The 13,667-nt window shown below is 44.4% G+C and overlaps 1 protein-coding gene across 1 annotated transcript in view; it reads left to right on the top strand.

The window, feature by feature from the left end:
• shank3a (SH3 and multiple ankyrin repeat domains 3a) overlaps window positions 1-10,877 on the top strand; it is a gene marked incomplete at both ends in the record, with an annotated part of 114,298 nt that extends 103,421 nt beyond the window's left edge. Inside the window, 7 exons of the mRNA XM_079278127.1 lie at window positions 500-580; window positions 711-734; window positions 1,105-1,232; window positions 1,507-1,612; window positions 2,203-2,729; window positions 2,838-4,954; window positions 10,307-10,877. Coding sequence (XP_079134253.1) covers window positions 500-580; window positions 711-734; window positions 1,105-1,232; window positions 1,507-1,612; window positions 2,203-2,729; window positions 2,838-4,954; window positions 10,307-10,877 — 3,554 coding nt within the window. The remainder of the gene's footprint in view (window positions 1-499; window positions 581-710; window positions 735-1,104; window positions 1,233-1,506; window positions 1,613-2,202; window positions 2,730-2,837; window positions 4,955-10,306) is intronic.
• Between the last annotated feature and the right edge of the window lie 2,790 nt (window positions 10,878-13,667).

Raw genomic sequence — 13,667 nt, 5'->3', positions numbered from 1 at the left:
CACTCCTGCTAAATTCCAGACAGGCAGCATATTAAAAGTAAGATGGACAACTTTCTCCCTCTCCTTGCCACACTAATTTTACTCATTCTGCCTATTGTGGCAGACAAATACCGTTGTGTGTGTAATGGGAGGGTTCAGAAAGCTAGGGATGTTACAGACTGGACTGAGCTGTACATGTACTGCGTCTGGGCTCCTCAACAGAGACGAAATCTTGCAGCACAGAGACGAGAAAACTGAAAGTCTTGGAGACAGACTGAAAAATTTACAAGCTGTTGGACCAACAGAGGACAAAACATGAAGAAGTCGGGCTCCAACCGTAGCCTGAACAAGGTCCTGGCTAAGTGCGGGCCGTCCAGTTCGTCTGAATTTCACCAGATCAAAGCAGTGAAGACAGGATGGGCCGGCCGTCTGGGGGATGCCAGGAGGGCACTGAGCCGCAAATCCAAAGGATCTTCATCCCCCTCAACTTCATCTTCAACACCATGCCTTTTCTCCACAGCTCCCCCACCACCCAAGAGAGCTCCCAGCACCACCCTGACACTGCGCTCTAAGTCCATGACCGCTGAGCTGGAAGAACTGGGTGAGTGCCAGATAGCTGGCATGCAAAACTTGGTGTGTCTCCTAACTTTTAGAGTACCGTAGTCAATTCTTCTGTTGGCTTGTTCTCGTAATTTCCCCTCCTTTGCTGACGCTATATTTTTCCCACCAAGCTTCTGCTCGGAGGAGAAGAGGAGGTGAGTCTTAGGCAAAACTTTGACACCTCTCTGAACATCATAACGATAATTTATCACTGCTGCATTCATTTTAGCAGTGTTGATTTAGAGCCGAAGAGCAGAACACTTGAAATATGCGGACTCTCTTTCTCCACCTTCTGTCTCTCTGTCCCTTTCAATTCGTAGTGGTCACTCCCTCGTGGTCATCAAAGAAACACTGTATTGAGATTTTGTATGCCCTCACATTTTAGTGTACAACTACATTTTGGAGATTCCCTTTTTAATCACAATTTTGAATCCCGACTGTGTTAGCAATGTCAGAAACGATGACACAATGTTTCCCCCGTCTAACGCCTCAGTATTTAGTTCTGGCTCATTTCCTTCTCAACAGACAGACTAGATGAGATGTTGGCATCCCAGGAGTCTATCTTGCGTTCTCAGCCCTCGGAGGCAGATTACAGAGCAGCTACTGTCAAACAAAGGCCTACCAGCAGGAGAATAACACCAGCAGAGATCAGTGTGAGTGCACCTACACACAGCACACTGGCAAACATACAAACTCAATATGATGTATAACACACTGCACGCATGTACACAAGTATGCTTTGTGCTACTTTGTTGTTGGTATTCTGCATACAGTGTCAGAGTTTTAATGAAGCTTTAAAGTCTTATTTGTACACTGCACAAATATAGTTCCTCGTGGAAAGATGAAGTAATGAGATTCGTTTTTTAATTAAAGGCATTAAAACTGTGTTTCACAACGCAGTAAAGTCTCTGTTTTGTTGTGCTGCAGTCACTGTTTGAGAGACAAGGAATGACTCTACATGGAGGTCTTCACCCAGGCATTGAGAGAGGTCATATACCGCTACCAAAGGGGATGTCCAGGACCAAGTCTTTTGGTAAAACAATCACCCATCCTGTACATATTCAAATAAGGTGAATGATAGTGTATATTATGTGCAGTACGCTTATAGGTAATATATTGACATGTAGAGAATATAAGAAGCTTCATTCTTTTTTTTGTAAAATTGCATCATTACACCCACAAAGAATAGCATGTAGACAGCAATACAACGAATCGAAAAATACTGAAGATGAAGCTGCATCTTCATCAATTCAATTCTACGTTGTGGTTGACAAGAAGTAATGTGCAAAAGTGCTGAATGGGTATTCACGAAAACACAAGTACAGAGCCATTTCAAAAGTATATATACGCATACATTATTAATACTCTGTTTTATTAAACATCTTTTCCTTGTTCTCAAGAACACGCATTAAACAAATGTTCAATTAATTGGTAATATGAGTAAAAAACAGTTAGAGTTACAAGTTTTATTGAAGTGTGTGAGTTAACAGATTTACAGATGGATGCATTGCAGTTTATTTTTTAGGAAGCAGCTGTGGACCTGCTAGGCTGGTATAAAATGGTACAATTTCATGAGCCTACTCCCTGTCACCAGAAGGTCTGTGCTCTTCCCTCCCTCATCAGGTGCCACTGAGGAGGATCGTCTGTCTGCCCTTGCAGGCGAGCACAGATTTCCCCGCAGCTCCTCTATGACAGACAGCCTCCGAGAGCACTCACAGCCCCATCCCATCCCTCCACCGCCACAAACAGCACCTCCTCCTCCTCCCTACTACCTGGACACTGGTCCTCCCCCAGCCTTCTGTCCCCCTCCTCCCCCATCTAGGACCCAGAGTCAGGGCCATGAGCCTGGGGGACGCTCCAGCTTCAAGCCCTCCTCCTTGGATCTACCTTACGAGGCTGCTCACCGTCAGGCCACACACTTAGAGAGACAGAAGAAAGCCCGCTCCATGATCATCCTGCAGGACTCTTCACATCTACCTGTAGAACCTACAGAAATTCCCCGTCCTTCTGGTGCTACTCCACCTGAGCGAATCAAAAGGAAGGGTCGGGTTATTGACAACCCTTATGCTAATGTGGGACAATTTAGCATTGGACTGTACACACCCACCAAGCCCCAGAGGAAGAAAAGTCCCCTGGTTAAACAACTACAGGTAGGTTACACATCGGGGGTGGTCTTCTGTTTCGTTTTTCTTTACCTTAGTATCAAAGACCCCCTAACTTTGACATATTTGGCTGATTTTTTTTTTGTCTTCATGCAGGTGGAAGATGCACAAGAAAAAGCTAGTTTGGCCTTAGCTACTGCCCACTCCAGAGAGAGCTCACCCTCAGGACGACACTCATATACCCATGGACACACACACACCAGCCGTGCAGACTACTACCAGCAGCAGCTGATGGCTGAGCGAGAGCGTATCCGTGCCCAGGGAGAGATGATGTTTCAGGGCAAGGGCCCCTTTGCCGCTGCAATAGCTGGAGCAGTGAAAGACCGTGAGCGTCGCCTGGAAGAACGGAGGAAATCCACTGTCTTCCTTTCTGTTGGGACCATGGAGGGGGCGTCTAGCACCAGCACTGACCCCCCCTCTCTGGCTCAGTCTCACTCCATCGATGAACGGTTGCTCACCAGAGAGCTGGGACAGCTGCCTCCCCCTGCCTTGGCCCTGAGCCCCTCACCTAGTGGGACCACCTTTATCCATCCGCTCACAGGAAAGCCCCTGGACCCTAACTCTCCACTGGCTCTTGCGCTGGCCGCAAGGGAGAGAGCACTGACCTCCCAGAGCCAGTCCCCAACTGGAAGCCCAGAGACTAGGACTAAACAGGAGCGGGCAGTATTCATTGACCCTCAGACCAAAGAGTCTCCACCTGAAGGGGCACCCACAACTCCCCCTTTTTCACCTAAAAGCGCCAAGGCAGCGGGGTATGGAGTTGGATCCTCCCCAGCATCTATTTTAGTTTCCCAGCCCACAAAACCACAGTGGACCACATCACCATCACCTTTATCATTCAGGAAGGAGATGGAGGCCAGAGTGGAGGAGAGGAAGGAGGAGAAGAGACTAGAGGATAAAAAAAGTATGTTGATTGGTATTATGGATACCTCGCAGCAGAAAACAGCAGGGCTTATCATGGTCCATGCTACCAGTAATGGCCAGGCTGTCGGGGTGGGTTCAGAACTAGAGCAGACACCTGCCCCAACGTCCACGGAGCCCAGTAAATCTCTAAGTCCACGGGCTAAATCTCCCAGTCCTACGGTCTCCCAGCCCCAGGCCCAGCTCCAGCTCCAGGCCCAGCCTCAAACTCAGCGTCCTGCCAGTCCAGCCCAAGAGAAAAGCCTGGCTCAGGGAAGCTCTGAGGAGGATGTGGATCCGTACACAGTGACCCTGCCCCCTGCAATATTGTCCTCCAGTGATGAGGAAACTAGAGAGGAGCTACGTCAGATTGGAGTTGTTCCACCGCCAGATGAGTTTGCTAATGGGCTGCTGGCACTGGCACAGGCACAGGCACAGGGGACGCCAGTGTCCCCAACTAAACCTGCCTCCTCTCCCACCCCCCCTACAACAGCAACGCCCAAAACTCCCTTTACCCCAACAACCCCAACTGTGACACCCACCCAGCTTCAGCCTCCCCAACCGGCACCTCTACCCAGTGCAGCAGTTGTCTCAGGGAAGCCCTCTGACCCTCTGGAGCCCCCGCCGGTGGGCGAGTCTGGCTCTGCGGCGGACTCAGGCGTGGAGGAGGCTGACACACGTAGCTCCAGCGACAGAGAGCGAGACCACCATCTCGAGACCACCAGCACTGTCTCCACGGTCTCCAGCATGTCCACATTGTCCTCAGAAAGCGGCGAGCCTGCCGACACACACACCACGCACACCTCCTATGCCGACGGGCAGACTTTTGTGCTCGACAAGCCGCCAGTGCCTCCTAAACCCCGACTCAAGTCTCAAATAGGAGGCAGTAAAGGCCCTGTCACCTTCAGGGACCCTCTGCTGAAGCAGAGCTCTGACAGCGAGCTGCTATCACAACATCAGGCTGCTGCTCTGGCTGTTGCTGCAGCCGGAGGAGCTGGGCTGCCTGCAGGTGGTTCAGCCTCAGTGACTGGACTAGCCCCCACCAAGCCGCGCTACCTCTTCCAGCGGAGGTCCAAGCTGTGGGGGGACCCAGTGGAGCCTCGTGGACCAGGGGTGGGGCTAGGTATTGGGAGTTTGGGCAATCTTGGTGGACTGGGACTGGGGCTGGGTTTAGACGAGGGAGCAAAACCATCTGTTATGGGGGAGCTCAGTTCACGACTGCAGCAGCTAAATAAAGACACTAGGTCACTGGGAGAGGAACCACTGGGAGCATCATTTGACCCGGGGAGGAAGTCACCTGTGGCAGGTGCCAGGTAAGAGAGAAGCTAGTCAAATTTACTCCAAAACTGTTTTAAACACTGAGTGCCAGAACAAATGGTTTTATTCAGTGTTTTTCTTTTACTCAGATGATGGCAGAGACAGAGAGAGTTAGCAATCTAAAGAAAGTCCACTGGCCACCGCAAAGTACATTATTAAATGAATTATAATTGCACACTTGTCAGACATTTATTTTCTCTTGTTTGCCAAAATTTCATTTATTATTTAAAAGCAAACATATTTCTAGACTTCGAGTCTATTTTAGTCTTAAATCTGACAACATTTCTCTGGAAAGAGGGAAAGCTTGAGGCTAAGTTAAAGAGGGCAGCCTCAATTTATTTCTCTGCATGATTTGATTTTACTCACATTTTAAAACATGCAAATGAATCCATATTTTAGCCAATCCACTGTGATGGTAATGAGTAGTGGCAGTGAGTTCAGAGGTCCCCAGCATTGCTGGCATTAGCTTCCCTGACAATGTGAGTGTAACGGCATTGTTAATATGTGCCGTACCTTTCTAGGGGTTGTACAGTAAGTTGCAACATCAGCAAATAAAAAGCAAATTTGAAGCATAGAAAAGAGGCAAACACAAACTTTGTTCTCACACAGCGACTGCTGCAGGGTCATCTGAAGCATCTGAAGCACAATGCTGTTTTGTCTGTTATCTGTGGGTTTCTTGTTTTCACACCATACCTGAAGGTGCAATGAAGTCCTTTATATTCCTGCAGATGTGAGGACACCGAAGAGAGTAAACCTTAAGGTTATAGCCCCTCGGGTAAACTTAAGCTTTTTTTAAATATAATTTTCCTAACAAGCCTTTTCAACGAATCCCATTGACAACAACCCTTATATACATTTTCTTTCATGTATTTTATTTTAAATGTTATACGTTACCTTGTTTGCATCACCTGATTCATTCACTTAGAGTCTGTCGTAACAAAATAGATTTTAAAAAGAATATAAAATATTTGGCTAAAGTGTTTAAATACACATAATTGGTTTTAGAGATATACAGCAGGACTACAATTCATGCCTCTGGGTCTAAAGTGCTCCTTGTTTCTCTACTCCTTGACATACTGTTAAGTGATCTGGGTAGTTAAGTGCATACTATAGACAGCAGTCAATAAGGAGACGGTAGTGTGTGTGTGTGTGTGTGTGTGTGTGTGTGTGTGTGTGTGTGTGTGTGTGTGTGTGTGTGTGTGTGTGTGTGTGTGTGTGTGTGTGTGTGTGTGTGTGTCTGTGTGTGTGTGTGTGTGTGTGTTTGTGTTTGTGTGAGTGTGTGCGCGCAGTAATAGTAGTAGTAGCAGAACTGGTAGTAGAATAGTATCTGTTGGTGCAAACAAGGTAACAGGGCTCGGAGGCATGCTCTTCCTGAAAGCCTCTCCTCATCTCACACACACTCTGTTGGGTTCTAACCTTTGACCCTGTTAGTAGCTACCTTTCCAACTTTCCAGAGTCCTTGTTCAAATAATACGTAATACATCCTTCTATCCGCATTTCTTTGCAGCCATCACTGATATAACTCTGATAAGACTCCTTCTTATCATCGCCCCCCCATCCTACCGTAATATCAGTGATACCCTCAAAGACTTAAGGATGCATTTTCAGAAGTATTTGAACATGACTCAACTATAATGATGTGTCACATTAATATCATCCCCTCATGATCTTGGCATTAACAGCCATGTTAATGATGCGACTAACAGACACGTTCTGAGGTGCCACTGTCACATAAATGTCTTCTCTTTTGATCTACTCAGGATTTGGCCCAGTTGTGTTTCTAATGATTCGGCAGGTTGTAAGAACAAGTGCTGTAAATTTTTGGTTGTCAATTGCAGTTTTACCATAAAATTGACACTAATTGATGTTAATTCTAATGTGCTGTTCAGAAGAGTGCTTCATTCACAGTAATGTATCAATCGAGAGCTCAGAATGTAGCTTTCAAAGAGCTCCGGAGTTTGAAGGCCCTCTTCAGATGACGTTTTTTTAAAGCCTTGCTCCTCAACTTTCTTCTTCTCTTGTCCTCATTTCTGTTCATATGAATAAGGAGGGTGGAACATTTTGCTTTCATGTTCACTATACTTCACTGCTGGTTATGAGGAGCTGAAAGATATGAGGAGCCATTCTAAGATGTACAAGATGTAAGCATCGACTCTTTTGCAGTCGTCTCGTCGTGTTAAACATCGGCAGGAGGAGCTGACCAACTCCACAAAGCTGAAACTTCGTATGCTGTTTGAGTTTTACCTGCGGGACCTCTACACAAGCGCGCACAAATGAGGCATGGGTCTCATTTGTACGCGCAGATATTGGCAGTGATTTGACCCCACAGGGCGAGTAGTGATTGGCCTTTCAACATTAGACTTTGGCAGATTTTTGTAACTCTTGTCCTCTACTTGTTGTTGTTGCTTCTGGACATGTTTGATATGGAATTTAGCTCCAGCACCTCCATCAATGTAGCAATGTCATGTGTTTAGGCCGTCTTTTTATTTTTTTTTTATGAAAACAATTGTGTAGGACTATGCTGCATTCTAAAAGCATTATTAGCATGCCCCGTCCCTTCACCAGTAGTGGACTACTATTACCAATACCAAAATACTTTTCGTCGAAGAGCTCATTCATCCATTTTACTTAAGGGCACTGCAGTGCTTGGGTTACCATATAATTCAATTTAAAGTCACCATGTGACATTGAGCCAAATTCAGCCACCAGTCATTGGTCCGTACCTCAACAACACCGTGAACCCTGGATGGAACAGGTGACCATGATATCAAACACAACATATCATGCAACACTCACTCATGATTGGGCTCATCCTCTCCATGCAAAAATGATCATGCACACCATTATCTCTCTCTCTCTCTCTCTCTCTCTCTCTCTCTCTCTCTCTCTCTCTCTCTCTCTCTCTCTCTCTCTCTCTCTCTCTCTCTCTCTCTCTCTCTTGCTCACCCCTTGTAATGTTGCTCCATCACTTAACTGTGTCACATTGAAACCCCTTCAAAATCCACGTGCTGCTGTATTTCGTCTCGTTCACATGCAGTGTATCATAGCTTTGGGTGGTTCATTTTATTTCATCTGTGCTTTTTGGTTTTCTGTTCTTCTCTTTTAATGTAATTTGCATAACTTTGTTTTGTTTTTCAGTGATTGTGTTGAGGATGGCCATGGTCCCTGACTGTCTTGCTAATTGGACACTGTAGGTTTCTTATTAAACCACACTAAAACAACACAGAATATATTTGATAATATATTTTGAATGCGTATGCCTTGATTAGAAAACACACCTACACCACCATTCCTTAGATACAACTGATATAAATGCAAATATAAATACTAATTCCGAATTTATATATAGATGTTTGCCAACAAGAAGAAGCTCTTTTAGTCCATCATTTCAGAATGAATACAAAAGCAAACACAAAAGTCAAGGGACATGTGCCCGCCTTCTATTTGTTTGTTTGTTTGTTTTTCTTTTGTTTGTGCAGTGTTTGATATGTGAATATTGTGCTCATTTCTCTCTCATGTAGCCCACTGGTCAGACCTTCCAGTGCCGAAGCATACTCTGCTGTCTTTGTCATGCCTATACATCAATAACACCATCATATGCACTCACACAAAAATGCATGGATGCAACAACACTCAGAAAGTCAGATGCACACACATTGACACACACACACACACACACACACACACAATGCCTGTCAAAGACAGCAGAGTTGGCGGAAGCAGACAATACGTCTGGTTGGCAGGCTGCGTCTCATGGAGTGATGCTAACATTCTCTCCCATTGCTCTCTCTCTGCTCACCTTGCATGCTCCGCCCTGCTGCTCTGATCTGATTGGTCTAGAAGTGACTGTGCGCCCAGGAGGGCAGGACGACTGTGTAAGTGCGCATGGAGCTCATCTCATATCCGTCGGCTCCCTGTAGTCTGGTCATTCTTCCAGCCATGTGCGCTGCCTAGCTACTTTTGTTTCATCACACTCTTTAGTCCACACCAAAACACATCTAAACACATGCAGTAGAGGGATAACACCTGTGGCACACTCACTAACATGCATGAGTAAAGCAGACACCATTGCACCATCTCTTATCACATTTAGGCTTCTTCTTTCTGCTTCTCCCTGCCTGCACCAAGCTAGACACCATCTAATCCATCCCTCTTCTCCTTTCTGACCATCTTTTCCTCCATTGGATCAGCAGCAAATTAATCAGCCACTTTTAAACTGTTTCACCAATTTATATTATTTCTTTTCAAAAGAGGGTCAAGTGTGAAAATGAAGATAAACCAGCATTTATTGTACTTGTGGAAGATACTGGAATAACTGTTGTTGCAGCATCAGATTCTTAAGAATTATTGCCAGATTTAGTTTGTACTAACACAATCTGCATTCTGGCAATAATTCCTAAAATCTTCCTCTTCATGCTGCAGATGGTAAGATTAGGTTTGTCGGTCACTGAGACTCATTGCATTGGATTAAGTGTTAGCTGCACTTCGGTGCAGGGCTTTGGAAAAATATACTGCTTTTTGTACCTTCATGTGGCCTTTGACAGCTGTGATTAATGTCACCTGTTTTCTTCATATCGCATAGAAGTCATTTAAAAAAGCATAATTACATTTTTCTTGAGAAGTAATGTGCAGCTGCCTGTGTTCAGAGGTGTGTGTCTGTAGAAAAAGTGTGTGTGTGTGTGTGTGTGCCTGCGCGCAGTATGAATTTCTGTATTGTAAATATGAATTCAGTGCTCGGTTACTGCAGTTTCAACAATTATATTTGATATTCTAATCTAGTTCTAAGATGTTTGCTGTTTGTGGCTCTCAGTGATCACTTCAGGAAAGCGTATTGTATCACTATGCCATAACAGGAAGTCGATTTTGATTGAGTTCATTACGGGAAAAATACTTTCAGGAATGGTCAGATGGGTCTGTGAAAATATTGACATACTATTTTCAAATGCTGCCTTGTACTCCTGTATAAGTTCATGTGTTACTTGAAATAGTGATGAGAGTCTTATGTTACGTATGCATGATTGAGTACTCCATCGATTTTTATCCAAAACTATAAATAATCTCAGATACTAAAGCCAATGAGTGCAGCTTGCTGCTTTGATGTTGCTGTGTTTTGAGTATCGCGTGGTCTGCCTAACAGTCATTCACCTCAAGCCGACACTAACTTAACCTTTAGAGGAACTTACAGCGGTCAATACATATAACCCTGAGCTTGATCTCTTTTTCCTCTTCATTACTTTTACTTTGTTTTACCCTCACTTCCTCTGCTAACATTCCTGAAACCCCCTCTCTCTCTCTCTCTCTCTCTCTCTTCATCTCTCTCTCTTTCTCTCTCTCTCGGTCTCCACCAGACTTTTCAGCAGCTTAGGCGAGCTCCACACCATTTCTCAGAGAAGTTACGGCACCACATTCACCGTCCGCCCTGGCAGCCGTTACCCTGTCAGCCGACGCACCCTAAGCCCAGGATCAGGCTCACCTGATCGGGGCGACCCTCTTGGACGATTCTCAAGCTTCGGCCTACCGACCTCACCGACTACACCGCCACAAACCATCCTCAAATCCTCTAGCCTCAGCCTACCCCAAGAGCCTAAAGAGGTGCGCTTCGTAATGAGGAGCTCCAGTGCCCGTTCCCGCTCTCGCTCCCCGTCCCCATCACCTTCCCATTCGCCCGGACTGGGGTCACCACTTTTAGCCCTCAGGCCCTTCCATCAGAAACCCCTCCACCTCTGGAATAAGTACGACGTTGGAGACTGGCTGGACAGCATAAATCTGGGGGAGCACAGAGCAGGGTTTCAGGAACATGAGATCGAAGGCTCTCACCTCCCAGCGTTAACCAAGGAAGACTTTGCAGAGCTGGGAGTGACACGAGTCGGACACCGCATGAACATTGAACGAGCACTGAAAATGCTGCTAGAGAGCTGACCCCTGCCCTGAGACACCGCAGCAGACGGAGAGAAAGACGAAGATAGAACGGGCAAGACATAGAGGTGATGAAGGGAAAAAGATAGGGACCGCTCCTCTTTTACTCTGGCTGCTTTTATGTTCTGCATCACACATGTTAACCTGTGTACATTAGCGACACTTTATGTTCTTGTTCTGCATTAACACACTGCACTGAAGAGGGGGAGCCAACACACGTTCTCCCCTCTACTTGGCCCTGAGTGTCTGCCCACCACCTTGCCTGCAGCCAATTCGATCAGACCTCAAAATGGGCTCTGGTCTTTCTTTGCCGAGGAGAATCGCATGAGCTCCAGTTAAAATATTTGATTTGTGTAAAGCTTCAGTTGTTTCCCTAGTAACACCCACACTTTCTCTCTCACTATTCCCTCCTCTCCTCTCTACCTCTATCACTCCATCTATTAGGCCTCAAAAAGCCTTTCGCAGTTTTGAGTAAAGGAGGAGGAGGAAGACTTTTGTTTTCCAAACAGAAAGCTCAGTTGCCTTTCAAAATATTTATAGAGAGATCAACAATGATGAACACAGGACTATGGACATAGTGCTGACACAGCTCTGACAATGTGTGTCTTCTCTATACCTGCTGTTGTTTTTAAACCTAAGACTTTCGAGCCCAGAGGTGGAGCTCCACCAAACCACGGGAGAAAACCTCTCCGCCTCGGTACTCAGACTGTGCTATCTATTATATTTGGAGAATGTTTTACCAACACTCGTGGCTTTTTTCACAATCAATTTTTTTGGGTTTTCCAAAGGGAATATTATATATAGGTATTATATAATATGATATACATGTATCTAAATATAGCTTTCAGAAGAAAAGACAATGTTGCAAAAGAGGAAATGTAATAAATGAATCTGCGCCTGTTTTTGGTTTTTAGTATAGAAGGCAGAGAGAAATCTTAAAATGTATTCCACCAATAGTTTACTCATTTCTACCAATTATATACATATATATATATATATATATATATATATATATAAATATATATTTGAAATTTAAAAAAAAGTATATAGATATGGAAATGATTTTCTTTGTCGTAGGTATACAACTTTCCTTCTGGTCACCCTTTCTTGAACCGTAGCATGACAAGTTGCATCATGTCTTGGACAGAGAGTTTGATGTTTGTTTTTATTTTCATATGGTCTTCCTTCATACTAAAGGGCATCCCGTAATGTGAGGCTGAGACCCCAGTTGACACCCATCCCTACTACTTCAGCTACAAATCACACTGACGTGGTTCTGACCCAACTTGAATCCACAGCAACATACAGTAAGGACCACCTAACGACACAGCTAACTGGTAAAAGAGGCACTTCATCTTTTGCCTGTTTATCACTCAGGGATGGATGTTTGGGGCACTAGCGTGGAGAGGTTGTTGGCTGTTTTACAACTATCCATTTAAATTATTATCTGTGAGGACAAGTTAACACCACCACAGTCTGAGAGCCAGCAAGATTTCCATCCCTGTGACCCCGATGAGGCTTCTCAGACCAGGCTGCACAAGGTCTGGTGTAGTGAAAGAAGGAAATACTGGGAGGCTTTCTCATCACCAGTAGAGAAAGAAATGGTCATGGAATTTAGCAGTCATCTTTAATTAAACTTTTTTTGAAATCACTACCAGAGAATGTGTTCAACCTGGCCAAAGTAAGCTTAAAATGTTAAAATAAAGTACCGGTAAATGTTTTCCTTAAAACTCTTGGAGAAAAAACAAGAAAAACGTGTCATACACAGGCTTAAATGAGTTGGACACAAAGTCTGTGCCCTTCTGAAATGCCACCACGTGTCTGTAGTTTATCAGGCTGTGGGGATGGGGATGCCTCTGGAAGGTCTTACAGAAAATTCAGTTTTTTACAACCTGGCTGTGTCTTGCAACATCGCTACTTCCGTCTCTACGGTTTGCTAAGTGAGTATAATATATTCTCATAAACGGTGGCAGCAGGGACTCTTAAAAATAAGAACCAGGTTGTAAAAAGAACAACTGAATTTTCCTTTAACAATACAAAATCTACAATTGTACTCATGAGTAGCTTCTGCTGGCAGTGAGTTTTATTCACGCAACAAAAAGCATTTTCTCTAACAGATCTCTATTACCACTAAAAACCTACGTACATCAGCAGCATCCAGTCAGTACGCCAGGGCAGTTTGACTTGGGAGGAGTTGTGTGCGTTTCTTTTCTTTTCTCTCTTTCTTTTATGCCAGCAGTTTGTAAGAACGGGTGGTAATTTAACGTCGTATCTGAGTTGTAGGAATAGCACTCACTGTCTCACTGTGACCTCACTGATTATTTTACTTCTGACTCCAGTGTTACGGAGCCGTCAGACTCATTTTGGACGTTTTTGTGTTTGTGTTCTTTTTTTCATTCTTTTTTCCTTTCACTGTTGACTTGTTACCCTCGGATACTGTGGGTAGATTTTGTAGCGTGTGGAACATCATACTTGGATCTTTCACTCATTTGAATTTTAGAGTGACAGAAAAAAAGACTGAAAAAAAATGAATATCCTGTCCATTCTAAACGTACTTACACTTGTAAAAATGAACAAACTACAAAAAAAAAATCTTTTTTTAAAATCACAAGCAATGTAAATATGATAGATTTCATATAAATTTTTGAAAAAACTAAAAGTATATAGATCTATATATGAATGTTTGGCATATATGCATAGTTAACCACCTGTGGAAAAGGTGAGCAGATTTTATTCTTTCTATGAACTCTTGAACTTTGAACTCTGAACTCTGAACTAGGGGAAGATTTGCAC

This window comes from Melanostigma gelatinosum (assembly GCF_949748355.1).
Source record: "Melanostigma gelatinosum genome assembly, chromosome: 1".
Classification (NCBI taxonomy): domain Eukaryota; kingdom Metazoa; phylum Chordata; class Actinopteri; order Perciformes; family Zoarcidae; genus Melanostigma; species Melanostigma gelatinosum.
This window is presented reverse-complemented; position numbering and strand designations above follow the sequence as displayed.